The sequence below is a fragment of the Octopus bimaculoides genome, chromosome 2 (genome assembly GCF_001194135.2).
Source record: "Octopus bimaculoides isolate UCB-OBI-ISO-001 chromosome 2, ASM119413v2, whole genome shotgun sequence".
NCBI classification, from domain to species: Eukaryota; Metazoa; Mollusca; class Cephalopoda; order Octopoda; family Octopodidae; genus Octopus; species Octopus bimaculoides.
In genome coordinates this window covers 30,266,156-30,293,655 of record NC_068982.1, presented here as the reverse complement: position 1 = coordinate 30,293,655, position 27,500 = coordinate 30,266,156, and the positions used below count along the sequence as shown (strand labels likewise).

At 34.3% G+C, this 27,500-nt stretch overlaps 1 protein-coding gene across 1 annotated transcript in view; it reads right to left on the bottom strand.

Moving 5' to 3' along the window:
- LOC106878420 (probable ATP-dependent RNA helicase DDX49) overlaps nt 1–27,500 on the bottom strand; it is a 608,416-nt gene that overhangs the window by 260,488 nt on the left and 320,428 nt on the right. Inside the window, exon 5 of the mRNA XM_052976052.1 lies at nt 6,917–7,095. Coding sequence (XP_052832012.1) covers nt 6,917–7,095 — 179 coding nt within the window. The remainder of the gene's footprint in view (nt 1–6,916; nt 7,096–27,500) is intronic.

The window sequence follows — 27,500 nt, the reverse complement described above, 5'->3', positions numbered from 1 at the left end:
TCGCGGTTTCGATTCTCAGACAGGGCGTTGTGAGTGTTTATTGAGCGAAAACACCTAAAGCTCCACGGGGCTCCGGCAGGGGATGGTGGTGAACCCTGCTGTACTCTTCCACCACAACTTTCTCTCACTCTTTCTTCCTGTTTCTGTTGTACCTGTATTTCAAAGGGTCAGCCTTGTCACACTGTGTCACGCTGAATATCCCCCGAGAACTACGTTAAGGGTACACGTGTCTGTGGAGTGCTCAGCCACTTGCACGTTAATTTCACGAGCAGGCTGTTCCGTTGATCGGATCAACTGGAACCCTCGACGTCGTAAGCGACGGAGTGCCAACAACAAATTTCAGAGATAACATGTCTGGCCCTTGGTGGAGTAATGATTCTGTTAGAAAACACTAATGAATGATAGAAAAAAACTAATTTCCCCAATTACATTAAAGTGCTCATGGCTCCTTCAAAATGAAGGTAAACAAGGTTATTAAGATTTCCGATATCATGCATTTCAGAACTGGCTGACTGACGCAGTCACATGAGGAACTGTGTTGTACACAAATTAGCAGTTTAATAATAAAGTGCTATAGTTGTTGTTCTTCAATCCCAGTTCAGTCCCGATCAATCAGGCCTTTGATTAAACAGGTTTCAGCTGTATTCATCATCCTCCATTCAGCCATAGTGCATACCTACTTTTCGTGTGTGTGTTTTTTTATACATATATATTTTTTTTCCATTTTTCAGATGTAATAAGAGTGAGATTAGTGGAATTGACTTTGTTGCAAACATCTGGGCTGGGTCGCTGGTGTGAAAATATCTTATTGCTCTCCTCACAATACTCTCATAGATCCTATAAAAAGATTGTGTGACTCTATGACAGAGAGAGAGAAAGAGAGAGAGAGAGAAAGAGAGAGAGAGAGAAGTAGGGGGAGTAGTCAAGAAGATGGATTCTAATTAAGTGCATTCGTATATTTTTTAATACATATAATGCTGGTCATAATCAAAAATGTGTGCATTCTAATAAACTGCTTATAAATATGGTTTGAAATTTTGGGACACATGACCAGCAGTTTTTTTTTTTTTTTTTTTTTAGGAGAGAGTGAAGTTGATTATATTGACGCAGTACACAACTGGTATTTACTTTATCGACTTTGAAAGGATGAAAGGCAAAGCTGACTTTGGCATAATTTGAACTCAGATTGTAAAGACAGACAAACAATGCCACTAAAAGTTTTGTCCAGTATCTTTTAGCTTGCCATCTTAAGTGCTTTCCGTATGTAAAAGTAACAGTGAACCCTGTTCTCATATCTTTTTCAACACATTCAGTTCTCCTACACAGCAATCAATATTTCCTAAAATTTTGTTCAACCTTTTTGAAATACTGTTTCAAATTTTCATTATATTCACATCAAATGTCTTCCTCCATCTCAAATACCTTTGACACATTCCAACTAGCACTAACACCACACATACACACACACATCCAAACATACACATTTGTGTACACGATACATATTAAGAGACAAAGAGAGAAACAAATAGAGGAACCAGAATTCATGTACTGCATTAAATATTAAAACTATATTCTTTAGGCTTATATAGTGGTTCTCTAACAGGAAATGGAAATCGAAAACAGTGTTTGTACTGAAGAGACGTAAAGCAGGATATATCTTTAATATCCTTATAGTGACATACAATAAATATACACTGAAATTATTATAATAGTGAAATGGTCTAAATGGCCAGGAAATATAATGCAAAATACTAAAAGATATGAAATACTATGTCAGAAAGTAGTTACATTTCTGAACAGCAAGCGTCTTGAGAAGAAATAATTACCCCGCCATGGGCCCCCAACTCCTGATGAAATTGTAGGATTACCATCATGACGGTATATTTGCAGCAGTTTTTGACCCAGTTGAGCCCATTTCGCTCTCCAGGTTTGACTACTGTCAAAGAGAATGAGAGAAGGTTTAATCCAAGTATAGCTCAGGTACATAATTTAGTGGGCCACAAAAATGATGACATGCAAAGTTAACCTCAGCCCCAGCTGTAATTGGAGCAAAGTGGACTGGAATGAATACAAGGAAATTTCTCTGACACACTAACAGTTCAGTCAGCTACCTTAATGAATTATTGCAACAGCATAAACACGCTTCCATTCCTCACTGTTTGCTCTTCCTAGAATTCCCTCTTGCACATATTTTTACCTGCAACCATTTAACACTTTCGTTAACACATTTTTGTTCATCATCATCATCATCATCGTTTAACGTCCGCTTTCGATGTTAGCATGGGTTGGACGATTTGACTGAGGACTGGTGAAACCAGATGGCTACACCAGGCTCCAATCCGATTTGGCAGAGTTTTTATAGTTGGATGCCCTTCCTAACGCCAACCACTCAGAGAGTGTAGTGGGTGCTTTTACGTACCACTGACACGAAGGCCAGTCAGGCGGTACTGGCAACGGCCAGACTCAAAATGGTGTATTTTATGTGCCACGTGCACAAGAGCCAGTCCAGGGGCACTGGCAACGATCTCGCTCGAAAATCCTATGAAGGCCAGTCGAGCGAGATCGTTCACTTCAATTAATTTTGAAAATAATGAAGAAACTAATGAAATAACTTTCCCATTATTAAAATGATGTTTGAAATGTAAACTGACATGAAATTTTAATGGAAAGTTTTAATTTATATCACTTTAACCTTTTTGGTATTTAAACTGGCCATATTTGGCCGAAATATTCTACCTGTTTTATGTTCAAACAGGCCAGATTTGGCATCTCTCACATATCCTACAATATCATTCTAAAAATAAACAATCATATCATTGCAATCACAGAGGTACAAAGTAATGTGTGACAAATTCAAAACAATGTGAATAAATGAGAAACACATTCAACAGAATAATGGTGAAGGGGTAAAAAGAATGTTTGAATCATAGAAGAAGGGACAGTTTCATAAGTAAGAGTAGGGGCCATAAGGGTTAAAAGGGATGCCAACCATGACTTACCAGTCTTAGAAAGACTGAGAATGCCGTGAACACAGAGCAGGCAAATGCCAAAAAAAAAAAAAAAAAAAAAAAAAAAAAAGAAGAAATTAGAGTAGCATCATTATGATTCTCAAAATCTCTCGAAATAAATTCATGATTGTTCTCCTATGTTTTGGGTGTATGTTTAGGGATGGTTGGGGGCAGCCATACATACAGTGAATGATACTGCTAAATAGAGTTTTCATTTCGATATATTTTACCATTCAAAACAAGCATTTGCTTTATTTTCAACACAAGGAAAAAATAAATAAAGGCAGTACGTAATTTTATACGACCTATCTTTTTATTTAATTTTTTTTTTTTTTCCAAGCATTTCAATTTCATCTTTGATGGCATTATTTGAAAGAGTCTTGCAACATATTCTGTTCAGATTAAGGATTTGATTAGAAAAGAGTTTAATTTTTATATTTCATTGTAGTTGTTGTTCTGTTCGATAATAAGTGAAAATAAAAAGGAAATAGACTGCTAAACTTCCATTCACCTCATATAAGATAGGAAGTCACGCTGAAAGCATAAAAAAAGAGCAAATCATGTGTTTAAAAACACATACACCCCTAAGCGCAAAGCTTCTTTCAAAATAAGATAAACACATCATCATCATCATCATCATTATTATAGTCATCATTATTCTTATGATCATTGTTGTCATCATCAACATTATGATCGTCATTACTATTGCCATCATCATCATCATAAATTATTAATTATTTTGACAGAATCATTAGTGTCAGAAAAGTGTTCTTTGTTATATTTATTCTGCAATTTATGCTCAGGGGTCAAATCTTACCAAGGTCAACTTAGCTTTTGTCTATGTAGGGGTTGATGAAATATAACACCAGTCAAGTACTGAGGTTGAAGGTACCCGCCTCTAACAGTTGCTGGCATTCTGTAGGGCTCTTCAGCTGTGTTTGTATTTTCACCCTTCAAGGCAGCATTTATGAATATTTCTGAGAAAAATGCTTATTTCTTGGAAAAATAGAGGGGTGTGAACACTGATTGAAAAAGATATACCTTTTCCATGCTAAATCAAACATTATCATTACTACCATTGCAACCAGTGCCAACCAATACCAAAACAACAAAATTGGAAATGACAACAGCAACAAAAATGAGAACAGAGAGACAAAACAATATCAAACTTTTGTGACTATATTTCTAGTCAAAAGTTGCCCCTTTTGTGTCTCAATTAAAATCTAAAATAATTGTGAATTTAGACTGGTCTAATAAAATAACTCCAATTTTTTTTATCTGTCAACATATAAATTTGATTTTTGGAACACAATTTAACAAAAGGTTCTTAACTGAATTTGTTATACAATTTCTTTCTGAAAGTGAATCTAATAGGTAAAATCTTACAGGTAAATACAGATAAATTTAACAAAAGATAAAATTATTTAAATTTTGTTCAAACATCAGCATAGAAAATGAGTTATTAGTTAATACTCAACGAATAAGCAACAAAATTTTTTTATACAGAATTGTGCAAATTACCAGATTATTTATCAGCTGAACTTAATGCACATAATGCAGGTAAACCATGGAGGTAAAACAGAACAAAATAGGTGTACCATAAAGGTAAAACAAAATAGGTATACCATAAAGGTAAAACAGAACAAAATACTGGGCTTTGTAGTTGAAGAGAACTATGCAATGAATAACACTCCGTCAACTAAAAGAAATAAATTCACATGTACACAGTATAGAGTCCACTCTGCTGAGTGGTTGGTGTTAGTAAGGGCATCCAGTCATAAAAACCATGCCAAAACAGACAGCAAAGTATGCTGCAGTCTTCCACCAAGCCAGCTTCTGTGAGACTGTCCAACCCATGCCAGCATGGAAAACAGACATTAAATGATGATGTTGATGATGATGATGATGACATAGATACAGAGAAACATATATAATAATGAGTCACAATCCAAATGAACCAAACTTTGTTATACATTTTACAGGTGAATTAAAATTACATGTAACTAAAAAGTAAAAATGGGGTACATTTGAAAAAATATCTATAAATCAAATATATGTACACACACGTATGCATGGCGTTCCTAAAAGTGCTGGGATATTTCTAACTTTCTTCCAAGTATGTGGGAAGCCTCAAAATATTTTTATCCACTTCGCTTATATTCTGTATAACAATTCATTTCCACAAAAATTGATTCAGAGGAGAAAGTAGGGGAAAATAATCTAACAGACTATAAATGTCTAATATCTCCTTAAAAATGACTAAGTAAAACAGTTTAAAATTCTTACCACATTCAAGTACAAGTTCCTTCTTCCCCCTATCACTATCAGAACTGTTGTCAGAATCATTTCAGTTTTGGAAAAAGAAATATATGATTCAATATGTGGTTTTTATATTTTCATGCATACATCTCAGAAAATTGAAGTGGAAAAAAAAAAACAGAAAGAAAAAAGAATCTCCAAATATTTGCAGCGCACAGATATAGACAATGATGGCAAATAGTTTACATAGAGAAACCATGTGTTTTCATGAATGTACTAACAAGATTTTTAGTAAAATTCTCAAAATATGAATAGGTTATTTCAGCAGTTTCGGGCAGTTTGGTAATATAAACTCATTTTATTTTCGGTTCATTACAAGCAGATAGGCAACGAAGGGGTTAAACTGCTGCTTCAATGCATTTGCTAATGTAACAAACAGAAGGACTATCTCCACCATCATCATTGATGCCAACCTAATACCAAAACACTGATTAACAAGCTGAGTATTTGAGGTTTTGCTAATGCAGTATTGGAAGAGGAAGAAATTTATTTTATCCACCCAGGATATAAGAGATATGAAAAATCACTTCAAGGAAAAAGGCCAAAACATATTCTTGAATATTCTAGAGTACAACCAGCAAGAAAGCACTCACAAAACCATCATTTACAAATGCAAAGAATTGAGTAGTCAGAAAATAGAGCAAATGACACAGTAGTAAATAGAAAAGTGCCTCAGGCCAATCTGAGGCACCAAAAAATACTTCACTAAAACTACATCACTAAGGGCAAAGAGAAAGTACAATACAGGTAAGATTTCCCAAAAGGTATCACAGAAAAAGCAACCTTGCCAGTGCCACATGAAAGCACCCAAGCCAGTGCCGCATAGAGAACACCGATGCCAATGGCATGTATGAAGCACTCGTACTAGTGTCAAGTAATAACACTGGTGCCAGCTGGTGCCATGTAAAAAGCACCCAGTACATTCTGTAACCAGCTGATAATATATATATATCTATATATATATATATTATTAGATCATAAAATTAATGGCTTACACCTGGTACCTTACTGGTAAAGCATGATCGCTTCCACAGCATCCGTTATTTATTTGGTTGATGGAAAATATGAGAATTTTCATTAATCACTACAATTGTTTCGACCTATCTAGTATCGATCCCTCATGGGTGGGATACTTAACAATTGGTTCATGAGCATTCGACAGCGCAGATGTGTCTCTTTCAGATGATAAATATGTCACTTGCTAAAATAACAGTTCTGTAATGTATATTCTCAGTTTGTGTAAAGAAAAGCTGCCAATTAAAGGATATAGCTTCATTTATATATATATATATATATATATATATATATATATTATAACATATATGTATGTATGAAGAGTTAGCAAGACTACAAAGACTATTTTCATTGTTTATTATGGAAGGTAAGCCAAGCTGGAAGTCTTTGATAAAGAATACTGCTACAACCACCCAAATTTTCAAATATGAGAGATAGTAACAGAGTAAAAATATGATTGACTATTGGTGTTATTAAGAAAGCATTAGAAATTTTGTGATAATAGGCCTGTAAATAAACATTACTAAAATAAAACAAAAATTGTATCCGAAAACATTTGATCTTTGTCTTCTTACCTTGATTTTGAATGCCAGACAAATGGTTTTTTCTTGGATAGTTCAATAACTCCAGCTAATGACTCAGTGAATGTAGCACTGAACAATAGTGTCTGCCGTTTTTCTGGTAGTACATTGAAGATGGTTTCCAGTTGCTCACCAAAGTTATCTTCCAGGAGACGATCAGCTTCATCCATAACCTATAGAGATTAAAGGAAGTAGATGTCATTATCTGTGAACACGCACAACAACTTATCAATTCAAATTTCTACACAGAATTTGGCAGAACAGTGAAAAGAACAAAGAAAAGAAGGAAAGAAAAACTAATGGAAAGATGAGAGAAAATAAAAAGGAGAAATAAAAAGCGAAAAATTTGGATCATCATAATTTCTGGATTTCTTTTTTGTTTATCTTTTTATTCTTTTGTGATGGTGACTACATATACTTTGTTAGTTTCATGAAAGTTTCACAATGAATTCCTCCTAAAAACTTATACTTTCCATTTGTCACAGTTGTTAAAACAGTAAAGTGAAATGGAATGAACAGTGGGAAGCATTTAAGAATAATTATTTAACACTATGCCAACATTTCGTCTGATGAAAACATTAAAACACAAACACACACACACAAACAAACAAACAAACTACATTAATGCACAATAATAAGACATGTGACCACAAGAATAGAAATATCAGGAACAATGTGCTTTCTTCTCAATCGAGACGATAGTAACAGTTTTCCATTAAGTTAAACACACTGCCATCCATTGTTCAGTGAAAATATATGAGAGAGAGAGATGGAGTAGATGGTTGGTTGACAAAATTTTTATATTTTGTTATGTGAATATGACAAAATGAAAGAACATATTACGAATAAAGAAATATAATAGTTTCCATCACTGGTTAAATCCTCTTGAAATGGTATTTCTAACAAGAATACATTCTGCCTCATGTGTTTTAATTTTCAAAGTAATTAAGAATTATTAGAGATTTGGTGAATTAACTAAATTTCAATTCAGTAACAATGCTTCCTAACTTTAGAACAAGGCAAGCAATTGTAGGAGTAGAGTGACTACATTGACTGCAGTATGTGACTGGTACTTTATTTTATCAAACTCAAAAGCTGAAAGGCAAATTTGACGGAGATGGTATTTGAACTCAGAATGTAAAGCGCCAGAAGAAATGACACTAAGCATTTTCTCTGATACATTAACAATTTTGCCAACTCTCTGAGTGGTTGGCGTTAGGAAGGGCATCCAGCTGTAGAAACTCTGCCAAATCAGATTGGAGTCTGGTGTTGCCATCCGGTTTCACCAGTCGTCAGTCAAATCGTCCAACCCATGCTAGTATGGAAAGCGGCCGTTAAACGATGATGTTGATGATGACGACCATTTCCAAGTTAGTAATAATTGCTTAAAATTTTGGCAAAAAAGTCAGAAATTTTTTAAGAGAAGGGGTGTTTTCATTAAACTAACTCCAGTGTTCAAATGGTACTTATTTTATAGACCCCAGAAGGATGAAAGGCAAAGTCAGCTTGGGCAGGATCTGAACATAGATCATAAAGAACCTGAAGAAATTTCACTAAGCATTTTATCCAACTCACAATTCTACCAGTTCACTGCTTTCTTTTTCAATTTAGTAATAATCCTTTCTTCTATTTGCACAAGGCCAGGAATTTTGGGGAAAGGTGCCAATCAATAACATCAACCCCAATGCTTAACTGGTATGTCATTCTTCAATCTCAAAAAGAACAAGAGGCAAATTTGACCACGGTGATATTTGAAATCAAAACACAAGGACATACAAAACGCTGCTAAGTTTTTTTGTCTAGCGTACCAACCAACTCACCAAATTTTTCACTCAAGTAATGATAAAACATAAATGGTTTTTACCTACTGAAATCAAATATTATCTTTTAAGACTCATGCTCTGAATTTAGATTCTAAAAAAAAAAAATTTTTAAATAAACAGAGATTGGTTTAAGCAGCTTGAGGCTGAAAAGGCTAACTTTCAAAGTAAGTATAAGCTTGATCATTTTTCACACTAGCTCCTCCCCAGTGATTTTCTCACACTAACCTATGAGATCACAAGGTGAGAGAGAGTGATCCTCTCTAGATTTCAAAAGGGACTGTTGCTAGCCTGATAGTGGGGGTGGGAGTCATTGGCTGGGCGGAGTTAGTATGACAAGTGTTTAACTCTTAACAGACGCAATGATGAATGTTGACAAAATATGGAAATATAATAGTGGTGGTGGTGGTGGTGGCAGTAATGATGAGGATGTAGTAATATAAGAGGAGTATCATGGAAGAGAGAACGGATGAGATAAAGTATTTATAAAAATATAAGGAAAATTACTGAGAGAGACAGAGAAATGGATTGAACCGAAAGAGAGAAATGACTGTAAATGTGTGTGTGTGTGTGAGTATGCGCATGCACACACGTGCATTCTTATGTTTGTGTCAGTGAGCTGACAAATGACTTTTGTACTGACGCAATGAAATATGTATGCAGATATGTGAATGATTTGTGTAAAAGTAAAACAGCATTGTGTGGAGGATTTTCAATTTGTAAGTGTTAGAATCTGTTTAAGACTGAGAAATGGTTCCTCACCGGGGAGGGGGAAAAAAACCTCAGCTTTTTTTTTTTCTCTTTTTTCTACCCCCACCTCCTCCATACAACTTGGTTACAATGAATGCAAGAGATTTCCACATACTGTATCATTAGAGGTTGTCAGACCCTGGCAGGTGTTAAGAGCGAGACATTTTGAACTTTAAATCATCAAGTATTCATTATAGTAGCCATTAATTATAGCTTTGAGGACTGTCTCCACACATCAGACACAAATCAGTTCAGAAGATAATAACAAAATACAGAGGGGACACCAACAGGGACAGGTGTGTGTGTGTGTGTGTGTGTGTGTGTGTGTGTGTGTGTGCATATATATATATATATATATATATATATATATATATATATATATGTATGTGTAAACACAAGCACACACCTGTCCCTCTTATACATTATATATATATATATATATATAAAACAAACACACACATGCATATATATGCACACACACACATATATGCATACATGTACATATAAACATCTCCTCATCCTCATCACCATCATCTAACTTTTCCATTCTGGCATGGGTTGAATGGTTTGACAGTATATAGCAAGTCAAAGGGGCCACGCTGAGCTTCAGTGTTAGCTTTGGCATGGTTTCTACAGCTGGTTGCCCTACCTCACCCCACCTACAGAAACACACAAGCAGACACAATACAGTTGTTATTTAACTCCAGGTCAGTCCTAATTTAGCAGACCTCTGATCTAAGATGTTCCACTAATGACCACCACCTCCAGACTTTCTACATCAGGAATTATATTGCAGCAAAGCATTCTTTCCTTAACTCTTTAGTATTTGGATCACTTTGTCAAGTGTAATCCTTATTGATTCACATTGTCTTGAATTAAACAAGCATTCCAGTGAAGTGCTTGTTAATTTTAAAAATGACTTGTGGAGTAGATGTAAGAGCTGGATCTAGTCAGTTTACATGTAAAACAGGTAGAATATTTTAGGCTGGATATGGCCAATTTAAATGCTGAGGGATTAAGAGACTTAGGTATAATTTTGAGCTATCTGTTGAGCACACACATAAAGTACATTCATATCTTCATATTAGCAACTAATTGTTGTTAGAAGATCTAAAAATACATATTAACCCATCTGCTACCATATTTCTTTTAAAATACACTGATTTTGTTTCAATTAATATTGGAAATAATAGGGTGGCAAGCTGGCAAAATCGTTAGCATGCTGGGCAAAATACTTAGCGGTATTTCATCTGCCATTACGTTCTGAGTTCAAATTCCGCCAAGGTCGACTTTGCCTTTCATCCTTTCCGGATTTATTAAATAAGTACAAGTTATGCACTGGGGTCTATGTAATTGACTTAATCCCTTTGTCTTTCCTTATTTGTCCCCTCTATGTTTAGCCCCCATGTAGGCAATAAAGAAAAAAATATTGGAAATAATCTTTTTATCTTTTGCTGGTTTCAGTCATTAAAATGTGGCCATACTCAGGCACCACCTTGAAGAATTTGCAGCTGAATAAATTGACCCCAGTACTTTGTTTTGTTTTTTTCTTAGGCCTAATATTTATTCTACCAGTCTCTTTAGCTGAACTGCTAACTTGTGGGGATGTAAACATACCAACACCAGTTGTCAAGCAGAGATGGGGGGGGGGGACAAACCCACACATACACAAGTACACACACACACACACACACACATATATGACAGGTTTCTTTTAGTTTCTGTCCAGCACTCACTAGGCTTTGGTCGACCTGAGGTTACAGTAGAAGACATTTGCTCAAGGTGCTTCACAGTGAGACTGAACCTGGAACCATGTAGTTGTGAAGCACGCTTCTTATCACACAGTTATAATAGAATAACTTTGTTCTGGCTCAGTTGGTGTTTGAAACATGAATTTTAGAACTTAGAATAAACTCTGAGGCAGTCTTGGGCAGGTTGGTATCAAAAAGGTTTAGAGGAAAACAGTTTCACCTTTCAGACTAATACAGAAGTTTGCTTTAAATTAGACACATTTGAATTTGCAAAACTGTAACCTTAAAACAAATGGCACAGGCATTAGTTAAGAAGTTTATTTCCTTCCAAGTCACATGTTTTCAGGTTCAGTCCCACTGCATGGCAGCTTGAGCAAATGTATTGTACTATAGCTCAAGGCTGCATAAAGCCTTGTGAATGGATTTAGTGAATAGAAACTGAAAGAAGCCTGTCACACACACACAGAGTCTCATGCATGTTAAGCAGGCCAAAACTTTGAAGTCCATTCCAACACTATTCTTGTAAGAGAACAGTAAATATGAATTCTCCAAAATGTAGTGAATAATCCTTCAGTTTAATGTAAAAATATTTCTATTACAATTCAACATAAAAACAAACAATATGCATGTGCACATGTGTGTATGGTTGTGTCTCCTTGTCTTCATATCTTGGAATTGTTGTAAATGAGCATCCCTGTCAGACAAGCAATGTCATTCTTATCTAATATTTACTAAAAACATGTCTGGCCATGAGAAATAATGAAACTTGCTTGTAAACAGGTGAGGGTTTGTTGACAGTAAGAGCATCCAACAGGAGGAGAAAATCTGCCTTAAATAAACTGCATTTGATTCATACAGGCATGGAAAAGTGGAGATAATGATAATGATGATGATGAAATGTTCCCAACATGTTTTGAGCAGTCGAAATTCATCCTTGGAGTCCCAGAAGATTTCTAGTTATAAATATATAGTTTTCATGATTGGCTGATAGGCAATAAATACTACCTGACAATACAAGTAAGAACTCATACAACCAAGGAGAATAAACTTCTAGTGGATGTTGCTTAGTAGAAGCAATAGAGATAAACTGGAAGTTTGAATATACTCATCATCTTTTTTTTTTCTTTTTGCATTGTGTTGTAGAGGCTATTGGCTTTCTTCAAATCTTGCATTAAAAGTTCATTTTTTTTTTTTAATAGAGTAGTATAGGTGAAACATTGTATGTAACAAATACAAATTGTTATTAGTTTTTTAGGTCTTTTTCTTTCTCAGCTCCACCATTTTATTCTATCAAAAATATTCTACTTAGGTACCTTGAATTTTTATCTTGTTTGAGTGAACAAGCAATACTATAATCCTCATTCTTTTATATGTATTTTTTTTTTTTTTTGTAGCAATGTGTTTATTCCAAAAGCTATAAAAGTTATGACTAAAAAAAGAAAATACAGTAATGACAACAATGTTCGAAATACTGAATGACATTTTTAGTGATTCTGTATATTTATATGAACAGATAATTAAATTTAGGCTGATTTCATATCATTCCAGACATTTCTTCTTTAAAATAATGTTTTCGAACTTGAAACTGTTATCAGGAAATATTTTCGTATTTAGAGTTTTATAAAAATAAAAAGTCACTTGACAACTATAGAATTTTAAAATTTTTCTTGATTTTCTATATTAAAAAAGATGTTAATTCCGTTTTCATATTTCAGATGAAATTCTAATACCTGATAACTAAAGTATGATTTTATACAGACAGAAAATAATACCATTGCCAAATAAACCTGAAGTAAACAATTACTTTAATACCTTCTTGAAGCAACACAATCAGCTTTTCAAAATTAGAAAATATAACAGTATAAACTGGAATTATATTGGCATATAACCCATTCTTAATATTTCATATCTTATTAAGGCAGTGAGTTAGCGGAATCATTAACATGCCAGGCAAAATGCTTAGCAGCATTTTGTCTGCTTTTACGTTCAAATTCCACCGAGGTGAACTTATCCTTTCAGGGGTCAATAAAATAGGTACCAGTTCAGCAAATTTTTATATCATTGGAATGATGATGATGATGATGGTAACAATGATGATGAGCTTGTTGCAAAAGAAGTGAGAAAAAGCAACAATAAGTCAAGTAAAGGAAGATGACAATGTTGGTTAAAGAGACATGTTGAGCACTCAGGATAAAACACAAGAAGAACAAGAAAGTGAAAGTAAAAGACTAAGTGTGCATAGAGACATCAGGAGTAATGTTGGTAAATTTCAGGAAGCATGGCATTTTTGAAGGATGCAGTACTTTGCCAACAAAACAACTTATGCAAGTGGGAGATTGTATTATGCATGGGCAATTCTGAATAGTGTCAGGTCACTTGCGAGCTCTCTTATGTGTGTTATTGGTAAAATGGAATCCAGTACAACCTGTTGCATTGTTGAGTCATTGGTGACTAAACCAGCACCCAACAAAGCTTGCCTGGTGAAGGTTGCTAGAAACCCAGCAGGACTGAAAGCAAGACTGGTCAAAAGGTTGGTTGAACCTAGTCTAGTTCAACAACTAACTACCAATAGCACAGAACATCAAAAATTCCAGGTTGGAGTCCGGTGTGCTGGAAGAGCACTGAGAGTGAGGCAACCCTTAGCTTTTGTTAAGGCATGTCTCTAAAACTTGCTTCAAATCCGGGCTATATTTGCTCTCATAATTGGCAGTGACTTGGTCAACAATCGACAGCAAGATGTTGTTATGGATCATGTTTCCCCACTGTATGTATGCATGTGACTGGGGATCACATGCAAACTTGAAACTCCAAACAATTGGAGATGGGTCAACCCAACCCAGGTGAATCCTACCAAAAGTTGAAGCAACTCAATTCTGAATGTGAACAAACGCTGCTAAATCATGCGTGCTGTATAGTATTTTTTCTGCTTTTTTTTTTAATATTATACACATGCCCATAAAGGGTAAAGATATTAAATTCAAAAATGTAGTAGTCGTAGTTGCTGTTGGAAAGATTGTGGATACTCTTGCAGATTCAAGTAAATCAGATGCTTTAGAGTGTTGATCCCGTGAGAAGCAAGATTCTCAAGAAATTGTAAGTGACTGATAGAGGATATTTATTTGGAAGCACATCTCTAGCTGATTCATATGCTGGACAAAACGGGGATTTGAACTGGAGATGCAAACTATGTGGACATACTATAGCTGAAACAGTTAGCAAGTCTGCAGCAGACACAACATCACTCTTACTAACTGACGCTAAGAGACCTTCAACAGTTTTGACAGTTTTAGAAATGGGGTCACTCTTAAGGTCATTGTTGATAATAATGCTTAGATCTTGTTCACCAGCAAACTATTGTCAAAGTAAATTCCAAATATTTTTTGGTATATGCATAATACACTTGTCTTCAGCTTACTTTGAGTAGCTAATCAGTAGATCATTGCTACCTTGTACTCCAATCAGATTGCAGAAAACGTCTATAGCATACACAATGGGTTCTTTTGATCTCATGGTACAGATTGATGTATTTGCGCATTTGTCCCAGAGTTAAACATTCAAAATTCAAATCCTTTCGAGGTCAACTTAGCCTTTCGTTCCTCAGATTTGATAAAATACACTACTAGTCAAGTATCAGGATCAATTTAAAAGAATCCCACCTCATGAATTGCTGGCATTGTACATAAATTACAAACAATATTTTAGGACAATGAGCTGGCAACTTCATTAGAACATTAAAAAAAAAAATTCCTTGTGATAATTTTTCCAGCTCTTTACAGTTTGAGTTCAAATTCTGCTGTAGTCATCATTCTGGGGTCAATAACAAAAATTACCCGTCAAGTACTGGTATGTTCAGTATTAATTAACCCTCATTCCCTCAAATTTGTTTGCTTTGTACCTAAATCAGGAACACTTATTTATATTATTCACTGAGGAAGCTCTTGCCTTTCTCTTAATCATAATATTGTTCTAGATAAATGTTTTTCTTAACCTGTTGAAGGAATGGTTTAATTATCTTGTACAGGAGTGGTGCAAGAGAGGCTGTGTGGTAAGTAGCTTGATTACCAACCATACGGCTTCGGGTTCAGTCCCACTGCATGGCATTTTGGGCAAGTGTCTTCTACTATAGTCTCGGCCCGACCAAAGCCTTGTGAGGGGATTTAGTAGATGGAAACTGAAAGGAAACCGTCATATATATGTATGTGTGTGTGTGTATGCTTGTGTGTCTGTGTTTGTCCCCCTAGCATTGTTTGACAGCCAATGCTGGTGTGTTTATGTCTCCGTCACTTAGCGGTTAGGCAAAAGAGAGTCGATAGAATAAGTACTAGGCTTACAAAGAATAAGTCCCGGGGTTGATTTGCTCGAGTAAATGTGGTGCTCTAGCATGGCCGCAGTCAAATGACTGAAACAAGCAAAAGAGAGTAAAAGAGAGAGCTGAAGTCACTTTTCCTCCCATCCACATCCTACTATTTCAAAATATCTTCCTCAACAGTGTATTAAAAGATTAAACTTCAATTTTATATTTAAAAAGAATTTCCTTTTCCATTATTCTTTCTGATTAAAGAAGCTTGTGACTTACACAAAGCAAGAAGACCTTATCTGTTGCTGTATTTTAAGAGATTTGGTGGGTTTTCCACCCCTACACTGAAAATTTAAGTGAGTTTAATGCTAGAAAAAAGATATTTAAGGAAAAGAATTTGGAATAAAGGGAATCATTTAGATGGTAGATTAGAATTTTCTTGTGATGTTTAGGTCATTACAAGTTCACTGAATCCATTCAGAAGTGCAATTTTTTTCCCCTTTTTTCCTTAAATTGCTAGTTAAGATTTAACCCTTTCAAAGATACATTGAATATGCACAAAGTTTGAATCAGTCACCTGTGTATAGTAGGGGAAAAGATCATCTGAGTCTCCATAATATTAACAGTAACATATAGCAGAATGAAATATGCTTATTAACGAAAAGAATAGGGAGGGAGGGAGGAGGCAGGAGAGGGGGAGGGGAGGGGGGCACAGGGAGACAGACAGACGGACAGACAGACAGACCACAATGAAGAAGACATATACTTCAATTATATAAATCTTTTGGTTGAATAATGGCACATATCTCAAAATTCAGGGTTAAGAGAATTTCTTGCTTGTTCAGACTAATGTCATCTAAGCATAGCAAAGCATCCCAACAATAGCAAAAGATGCAACTCTTTCGATTGCTCTACAATTACATATCCACATAACTTTAAGAAAGAAACAAAAAAAGACTTTAAAAAAAAAGTCCCTTTTAGTCTGAATTAAGTTCTGAGTTCAACTACCACAGGAGTTGGTATAATTGACCCCAAATCAAATCCTGGGTGTGTGCTTATGTTAGATATAGTTCCTATTATTCTTTTATTCTTTTACTTATTTCAATCATTTGACTGCAGCCGTGCTGGAGTACCACCATTAGTAGAGGAAATCAACTCCAGGACTTATTCTTAGTAAGCCTAGTACTTATTCTATCGGTTTATTTTGCTGAACCGCTAAGTTACGGGAATGTAAACACACCAGCATTCGTTGTAAAGCGATGTTGGTGGGGGGGGGGGACAAACACAGACACATACGCACACACACACACACACACACACACACACACATATATATATATATATATATATATATATATATATATATACACACACACACAAACATACAATAGGCTTCTTTCAGTTTTGGTCTACCAAATCCACTCACAAGACTTTGGTTGGCTGGAGGCTATGGTAGAAGACACTTGCTCAAGGTGCCACACAGGGGGACTGAACCCAGAACCATGTCACTGGTAAGCAAGCTACTTATCACACAGCCGCTCCTGTGCCTATGAACAAAATATTATTTTGCTTGTTCTACATTCCTATAAATAACGTGAATATAGCTGTGCATTCTCTCCTTTCCTTATGCTGAAATAGGAAGGCAACATATGCGAGTAAGAGGTGTCTAATGTTTCGACAAAACTAAAACAAAATATAAGCTATAATAATCTAGTAATCTGTCCAGAAGGGAATCACATGAAATCAAAATAATCTGTATGAGATGTCTTCTTTTTTATCAATCAAATTAACAAACATTATTATTGATGCAAGAATGAAAATAAAATCTAAAGGCCCTGAATGGAATTGAGCTGATTTCTTGAACATTTAACACTTTTGTTACCAGATTTCTGTTAAAATACACTATTTTTGTTAGAAATGATTTTGAAAATATTTAAGAATTTACTGAAATAACATTGCCATTATTAATCTGCTCGGAACATAAATCAACACAAAATTTTGATTGGATTTAGATCACCTTAGAATGAAATCTGTTTCACAGAGCCAAAAGTCAGTTTCAAGTGAGTTGTTATGAAAAGGAATAAATCCAGTTCATTGCTGAATATGTAAACTATAGAATAAAGGGGAAATATGTTCTTCAAATTGTTAACATGATAATCAGATATAGTCGACAACAGACAGCAGACAAGATAAAACCAAATAAGAAAGGCTACATCTCAAGTAATTGTTTGGAATGTGTTAGAATATCCCTGCTAACAAGTATAGTAAGCAGTAGAATAAAATTAAAGAAATATTGGAAAGGTTTCAATTAAGCTTCAATTGCTTGAGACTAAGTATGCTGGAGACTAAACAAAAGACGAAACGAATAAGATGGTTCTTTATGGCAGGTTTGGAGATTCTATGATATAAAGACATAGAAACAACTGTCAATTATTAACTATAAGTCAACAACATTTCTGATAAATTTCTTTTACCTGATCTGATGGTCGTTGGTGGATTAGATAGTCAAATAGAGGAAAACTTTTCTTTTTTTGAAAAACTAACAGAAAATAAACTTCAGTGCAGACCTGAAGTAACAAAAGACAATCATTAAACCCAAGTGATCTACTTACAATAGACAATAAAGTTTCTATCTGAGTTTTGTAAATAGTTTTCTATTATCAGAGATGAAAATTGTAAAATTCTTGACAGTTACACTATTAGCAGTATTTGTAAATCTTCTCTGTTCAAGTTTCAATGTGATTTTCATATTCTACTCCTTTATATGTTTCAACGTTTAAAACAATCTGTTGTTACGTGGGCAGAACTTATAACATCAGAAGGATAAAAAGAAGAAAAAAAAACATGCAACAAATAGGTGCAGTTATGTGCATGTCGGTAAAAGAATGGTTCCTAGCCACATTGTTTCTATTCAGTCCTACTGTGTGGCACCTTGGGCATGTGTCTTCTAAAAGCCTTTCAAGTGGACATGGTAGATAGAAACTTATTTCTTTATTGCCCAAAGGGGGCTAAACATAGAGGGGACAAACAAGGACAGACAAAGGGATTAAGTCGATTACATCGACTCCAGTGCATAATTGGTGTACATATATATATATATATACATACATACATATAAGCAGGCAGGCAGACATAAATGTGTGTGTGTGTGTCTTGGTTTGTCCCCTACCACTTGTCAACAGGTGTTGGTTTGTTTACATTCTCATGACTTGGTGGTTTAGCAAAAGAGACCAAAAGAATAAGTACAGCCAAACATTAAAAACAAAAAAAGTACTGGGGATGATTGGTTTGACTTAACTTCTCAAGGCAAATGCCTCAGTATTGCTGCTGTCCAATGATTGAAACACAAGTAAAAAATAAATAATGTAGGACCACATACTATGGAAACCAAGTTCGATTTTTCTAAATACATACCTACGCACATAGTCCTAACTCACAAAAATTTGCATAAAATTGTTAGAGAATTTAATTTCATAAATTAGACGAAGATTAGCACAAATTAATAACTATAAAAAAAAAAAAACAATCACCATAATAATTAAACTAATCTCGTAATTAGTTATCGATTGTTATCAATAAAATTCATTTGGATTATTACTCAAGAAATTTAATTATGGAAACTCATACAGTCTAATATGTGGTTATGTTTGTTTTCTATGAAAAGGTTCCAGATGATATCTTGAAATGTCTATTTAATATTACCTGTATTAAAATTCTTACTCTTTCCATGAGAAAACCCACAAACACACACATAAATACACAGAGGAAAAGGTATGCAAAAGAATAAGGCAAGTTGAGGGTAGCAGTCACAAAACAGCAAATTTGCAAGGGTAATTTTAATACTTTTGATAGATTACATTTTACAGATTACACTGCCAAATGTAATGCATACTTATTCACATAATTTTGCATAAAGTGGCAAGATGCCAGAATTATTAGCCCATCAGGCAAAATGCTTGGTGGTATTTTGTCCACCTTTACGTTCTGAGTTCAGATTCCACCAAGTTTGACTTTGCCTTTCATCTTGTCAGGGTCGATAGAATAAGTACTAGTTAAACACTGTGGTTGATGTAATCGACTAAGCCCCTTCCTCAAACTGCTGCCCTTGTGGCAAAATTTGAAACCATTGTTTTGCACAAACCATACATTATTTTGTCACTGAGATTTTGATTAATTTGATTGTTTATTTTTAGGATGAGAGTGTAGGGCAGATGTGAGAGGCTGGATCTTGTCATTGTTGATATAAAAATACTAGAATATTTGGGTTAGATATGGCTGGTTTAAATGCCAAAGGATCAGAAATACTACTCACTCTTGTTCAAATTCATAAAAATGCATGCCATTACTAACACATAATGTAAAATACTTAGACAAATAAATTAAAATATTGTAATCCTTTACATGATCCTTCAAAAGCAACCCTCACAGTACATAGTGTAATACTGAATTAATATTTCCCTCAATACAAACAAATAATTAAGGGATGCAAGATATTTCCTCCCTTCAACACCATTCAAAATGAAATGTAGAGAAGTAAGGTTTTACATTACCACTTCTATCAGAATGGATGATATACAGAATTAATCAATGAAATAGTGAACATTAAACATCATAATAAATTTATGAAATGCTTTTCACTAGAACTATTTGAAATTATGAATTATAAAATGATTTATCATCAGATTCTGATCAGGCTTCTAAATTTATATTTCCTGTGTATGCATTTGAAAGCAGAAACATTTTACTGAATAACATAGAATAGCTTTCATATATAAATAGAAAATTACAAAATACTCAGGAAAAAATTCCACAGAAATAAAAACAAAACTATTCTGTATTGGCTGGGTTTGTTAACAGAGAAATCAATAACATTTCCTAATTTAAACAACTACTCTAAAATAATGGTTATATCACAAAACATCACATAATTCCCCCTATATGTCCATGAGACACACTGTTTCGATGTTAATATTAAAGTTCTGTATTAACTGACAGACAAATTGCATTGCTATGAAGAAAAATAAGAGAGATTTGGAAAGTCAAATATCAGAGTTTGAATTGAAAATTGGTGTTGAGTATGTTAAATCTTAAACCTTTAGCATTCAGATTATTTTGTCAAATGTAATGCTTATTTATTCAGATTCGTTTGAATTAATCATGTATTATCTTGTAGATTTTGATGTTCTAATAATTTATTTTTAGAATGACAGTGCTGGGTCGATGTGAGATGCCAGCTCTGGGCAGTTTTAATAAACCAGAGGTAGAATATTTGGGCTGGATATGATCAGTTTAAATACAAAAGGGGTTGTGACAAGCTAGCAACGAGGCTAAGATTTTGACTTGTGTTTGTATACACGAGTTCAAATCATCATCATCATCATTGTTTAATGTCCGCCTTCCATGCTGGCATGGGTTGAACGGTTTGACAGGAGCCGGCCAGGCAGAAGACTGCACCAGACTTTTGTGTCTGTTTTGGTATGGCTTTTATGGTTGGATGCTCTTCCTAACACCAACAGCCCCACAGGTGGTATTTATCTCTGAGGAGAGATAATATTCTCAGAATAACTCAATAGGCAAACTCAGCCCATAACTGTTTATCAAAACCAAGTTCATAAAATTGATAGAAAACCCTAGAAAACACTACCACACCATCAGCATGAAAATTGTGCAGGACTGCTACCAACTGTCCCCCCTAACACACCCTCAAAAAACCAACAGCTATCTATTGAAAACAAAAAGACACCTACAAAGGTATATTATGTCAGCTTCATAAGTATAGAGAATATATGAGCAAATAATCTAAGTGGACCAGCTTGCCGTAACAATCCAGTTATATCATAAATTTCAGAGTGGTACTTGACTGCTCTTAACTCTCTATTAAAAACAAAAATGTCAATAAATTTTGAATACTCACAAAGGTACATTATGTCATCTTTATAAATATAGAAAAAATATGTTAAGGCAAATATTTTAAGTGAGTCAAGTTGCCATAATATCAGTTTTAGTGATGTGCCATACTATCTATGGAACTATCTATTAAAACAAACAAAAAAAAAAAAAAAAAAAAAAAAAAAAAGGGCAAATTATGAACACTTACAAAGCTCCCTTATCTGTTAGGCTAATAAATGGAGAAAAATAAATGTGATAAGCCAAAGACTTTCAAACAAACCAACTAGCAATAATAATTCAGTTATATGCAAAATGTATCTTATTTCCTATTACTAACACTACAAATATTAAACCCTTATATTTCTTTATATAAAGGAATGCCACACAATCTGATTTTTCGGTTTATAAATGAAGATGTATTCAGGAAATAAATACTTCATTCAACAATATGATGAAAATATGTCCAATGAACTCTAGATGCTATCCCCCTTTATTTTTCTTCTGCTTCTTCTTAATCTTCATGGACATCTGATTAATTTACATCAATGCACTTTAGGAAAATATAAAACAAAGAAGAAACAAAATCAATATTCTCATTAATGTTTTTAAATTGTACTTCAGTTTTGGAAACAACACTTCTTTTGTCCAAAACAAAATGAAAAAAATATACAATTAAAATTATGGTTGGTAGCTGCCTCTGGGTGGTGATTATTTACATCATAATTGACTCAATCCACTGACTAACAAAATAAACAAATAGAAAAATAAAAATAAATAAAATTGAAAAAATGTTACTTTATAGTAAATCTCATTGTTATCGGAAAGAATTGGAAAATCCTAGATATCAAGTTATGGAAATTTATATAGTTTTCTGATGTGGTTATGAGGGGTTCACAAAGAAAGGTTTCAGACAAAACCTTGAAGCTGTCTCTTCACGCTCTTATCTTCATTAATCCAGTATACACTGAAACAACTCACTTTCATGAAATGAAAAGCTTCAATCAATTCCCACATATTCAAACACCAATTTCATTTCTCTCACTCTCTCAGTCCTCTACACCATTCCCTTCACATTTTAAGACATATATATATATATATGTATGTGAGTGTGTGCTTACACATACACAGGTATATATATACATATATAAAAATATGCATTTATACATATATGTGAGTGTGTGTGTGTGTGTGTGTGTTCATGTGTGTGTACAATATATATGTATATATATGTGTGTGTGTGTATGTGTGTATACAAATATGTAAGTATGTGTGTGTGTGTGTGTGTGTTGTCTGTTTAGTTAATTTGAAAGCAATTTTACATTAATCTGATTGGTTACTCTATACTTTTGTAGAGTACAAATATATTATTCTTAATGTTATCTACAGTGACTTTGAAGTTTTGGCTAGCTAACCAATCATCAGACTGCAATGCATTAGAGTTAGTCTTGCCTTTACATAGTCTTTGTTGAGTTAAAATCTTCCTTCGGTATGTGTTTGAGTGGAGTGATAATTAAGGTTTTTAGGGTTGGTTGTTATGGAGAGGTGTTTCGAGAAATTTTTATTGATTAAATTTGGGGTTATGTTATTTTTTAGAATTTATTCAAGTATGCAGAACTTTATAAACAAGTGTGTCGGTGTTTCTCCTTTGTTAAATAGACAATCATTGGATTTAATCCTTTTGCTTTGACAATATAAAGATCAAAGGTACAAAGTCCAGCATTTAAGCCCTTAATAACTGGGTGTGTCAACTTTTCTTTTCCTTCACCAAAGAACATAGGTATATGGTAAGTTTTGGCTGGTCATTTCTTTTCTTTACTTGTTGTTGTTATTTAAGGTATATCTTGTTTTTTTCATTTGTGAGGTTTGGTTTATTGGTCAAAGATGTTATGGATTTTTTAGTACAGAAAACTGCTTCCCTTGGGCTTTGATATTCAGAAAAACATTTGGGTAATGGTTCATCATCATCGTTTAATGTCCGCTTTCCATGCTACCATGGGTTGGACGATTTGACTGAGGACTGGCGAACCAGATGGCTGGCAGAGTTTCTACAGCTGGATGCCCTTCCTAACACCAACCACTCCGAGAGTAAAAGCACCCACTACACTCCGTGGGTGCTTTTACCCACAACGTACTTTTACCCACTACGTGCTTTTACGTGCCACTAGCACAAGGGCCGCTACTGGCAATGGCCACATTCAAATGGTGTTTTTTACGTGCCACCTGTACAGGAGTCAGTCCAGTGGCACTGGCAACGACCTTGCTCAAATGTCTCTTCCTGGGTAATCTTTGTTCTATAAGCAATTTGATTAATGTATAGAGATTTTAAACTTCATGTTCTATGGAGGTAGATTTTCATTTCTTTTTGTTATCAAAATTTCTTCAAATTCTGTTCAAAACCTGAATTTTGTATCATAAAACCAAGCACAGACTCAAAAGGATTTATGAAAGAGGTTCAGATAAGCCATGATCTTTCCATCTATCCAGTTAGGAGAGTTGCTCAATGCAACTCTTCTGTGATAGATGATCCAATCCTTTAAAGCGCTCTTCATATCCCCAACTATACAGCATCTTTCACAAGTTGATCAATATATGCACTTCTTAGTCTACTGATACTTATACGGCCATGTTTTCTAGAGAAAGAGATCATTAGATATTTCATCCAAACTCAGGGCCGGATTAAAATCCATTGAGGCCCTAAACACCTGAAAGATTTTGGTGCCCCCATAAAAGATTATGTAATTCAAAATATAAACAATAACAAACCATAAGATTAATTTTTATTTTCCAAAACAAAACAAAACAGTAAGAGGGAAAATAATGTTTATTTTTGTATACTTCCACTTTATTTATATTTGAAAAGTTTCCTCCTACTTTCTTGAATTGCAAAGTCTTTGATCAGATCCTCAAAATTAATCATAGGTAACACATCTGCATCTATACTTAGTAGAGATAAAAGCATACTGGCTATTATTTTAGCAGGTTTAGAGTGAATTTTTTTTTTTTTTTTTGTGCAGTAAACCATTTACCATTTCTGTGGTGCCCCCACCTTCCCTTGATGCCCTAAGCACGTGCTTATTTAGCTTAATGGTTAATCCAGCACTATCCAAGCTACACCAGTAAGGACCTGCATGATGTGTTTCACTTTCCCTGAATTCAGAGATGACGACAATGAGAAAAGTCATAAAGACCTATAAAATTATCCACAGTATTAAAAATGTCACTGAAAGGAACTAAAAATGTTGCATAACAACAGAAAGGGTACTAATTATTTTATACAACACAAGTCAAAACCTACAGTTATATATTAATGGCTTAATTTTCGAGCTGTCATCTTTTATCTTAGTTCTCTTTGTGATACCTTTCCTAGTGTCATCTCTGATCGTTACTAAATAACTTATATCAATGAAGATATCAATCAAAATGTTTTAAAACAAATTAAGATGAAGAGAAAAGTTTGGGATCCACACAAAGTTACTAAACACTGCATACATAATGAACAACAATCTACTTGGCAATTTTAATTTGAGAGTTCATTTCCTCAGATAAATACAAGGCATTACATTATATAAAGTACATACTATAAGTTGAATTAATTGGATTATTAAGCTTAACACTTTAGCATTTAAACTGGCCATATCCGACCCAAATAGGCTATCTGTTTTATGTTCAAACCAGCCAGATCTAGTCCCTTACACATACTCTACCATGTCATTTTAAGAACATAAAATGATATTATTGAAATCTTGAAGCTATGAGATAATTAATGCATGATAAATTCCAATGAATGTAAATAAGTAAGCATCATATTTGACAGAGTAATCTGAATGCTAAAGGGTTAAAACAAATGTTTAAGGTTTTACCTTTTAGTGTTTACTAGTTTCAGTTATTGGACTCCAGTTATGCTGATGCATTGCCTTGCAGAGTTTAGTCATGCATATTGCCACCAGTACTTATTTCTTAAATAATGAAATCATGATGAAAATCAGTCACTTATGCCAAATTGCAGAGTTGCAGGGTTGTAAACGAACCAGCAGTAGGGGCAAACAAATACAAATGCCTTTCTGCATAAGGGTAAAGGGTAAAATCCCCCTCTGGTCATGAATGACCATGGGATTGCACCTAAAATTGTCTCTTCTGAGGCACAAGTCCTGGTAAAGTTGTTTCTGGAAGATCAGCAGTCGCCCATGCATACCAGCCTCCTGTCTCCACACCACTGAAAGGGTGTGGAGAAAGGAGAAGGGAAAGGCAAAGACAGATACACCTTGACACCAATGACGTTGCAACTCATTTCTACAGCTGAGTGAACTAGAACAATGTGGGTTAAAGTGTCTTGCTCAAGAACACAACACACAGCCCGGTCTGGGAATGAAATTCAGTACCTCATGATTGTGAGCCCAATGCTTTGACCAGTAAACCATGCACCTTCATAAACATTTGGGGAACAACATCAATGACCTCAATTTAATTCCTGCTTTGTGTGTTGAACTTATTCAGTTAATGTTCTTGAAGAGACATGAATGTCACAACTCCAACACTGGCTCTCTAAACTCCAATCAGTTTCATTGAAGAACCTCATAGTTGTACTAGACTGTCATGTAAAGAAGTTAGTACTAACAAGGAGTAGAGATAACATAACATTTGAAACTGCACTCAATGTTATTCCACATATTCATTTGTTTTCATACATGTAAGTGTACATGTCAAAATGAAAGTGAAACTAAAATCTGAATCAGCAAATATGTGTTTTTTGTTTCTCAAGAAAGTTAAATAATGTGTTTTATATGTATTATATGTAAATAATTTTACATAAAAGATCAAAAAATTAAACAAAAAGAAAAGTTTAAAAAAATCTTTATATATTTATAATTTATATATATACATAAAAATAACATATGTATGCATGTATGTGTTTGTATATATATATATGTATGTGTGTGTCTATACATACATACATATATATAATGGAATTATAATCAAAGAACTGCATCACACAGCATGAAACAAAACTTCTTTTTAAAGAATCTAGTAAAGTTAAAAGCTGAGGTAAAGAAAATCAAATTTCAAAAGTTCCAAAACAGAAAAGAACAGAATAGAAAATTATCACATGTGACCAAAAGGGATAACAGAACTTAACAAGGTATTATTCAAACTAACGTCGCAGACCCTGCAGTTGCAATCAACAAGATTGTTACTACACTAAGCACTTTTTTATTCATTTTTTTTTTCATAGCAGCTAACAGCAAAGTGAACATCATCATTAAATAAATGTACTTTTATATAGACACTTTTCAGTTACACGCACTTCTATGCCACCATAGTTTTAAATACATGCACCCACCAATCACAAAAAAATAACTTCATAGAGATTTCAAATAAACAATTTGTACAGAGCAAAACAGAAGAAAAAAAAAACAGAAATGGAAAAGAAAAATGGCTGGCTTTGTTCGTTTTTTCAGAAATATGTATGAGATTTTTAAGTGAGAAGTATAGGTGCAAGAGTAGAACAAATGGATACATGTACATTTGTGATAAAGTATGATCATCGTTATTTTAGCATGCACTGTTTCGTGCTTGCATAGATCATATGGAGGCAGATTTTCTATGGCCAAATTCCCTTCCTGTCGCTTATCCTTGCCTTTTTCTGAGTAAGATAAATATTTCCCCCATCACTAAACACGTCTAGGAAGACTAAGAATGAAGGACACCACTGCTTGACAGTGACACTCACAACTATCACAGGATGTCAAGGAAAAGAGGAAGTAACACACACATACATATACATATACACACACACACACACACACACACACACACACACAGACAACAAGCTTCTGTTTAGTTTCTGTCAATTCAATTCACTCACGGATTTGGTCATCCTGAGGCTATAACAGAAGACACTTGACCAAGATGACATGCAGTAGGCCTGAACCCAAAACCATGTGCTCTCAAAGCAAACTTCTGACCATACAGCCATATATATATATATATATAGCGATAGATAGATAGATGGATGGATGGATGGATGGATGGTAGAGAGATAGATAGATAGGTAGATAGACAGACAGACAAGG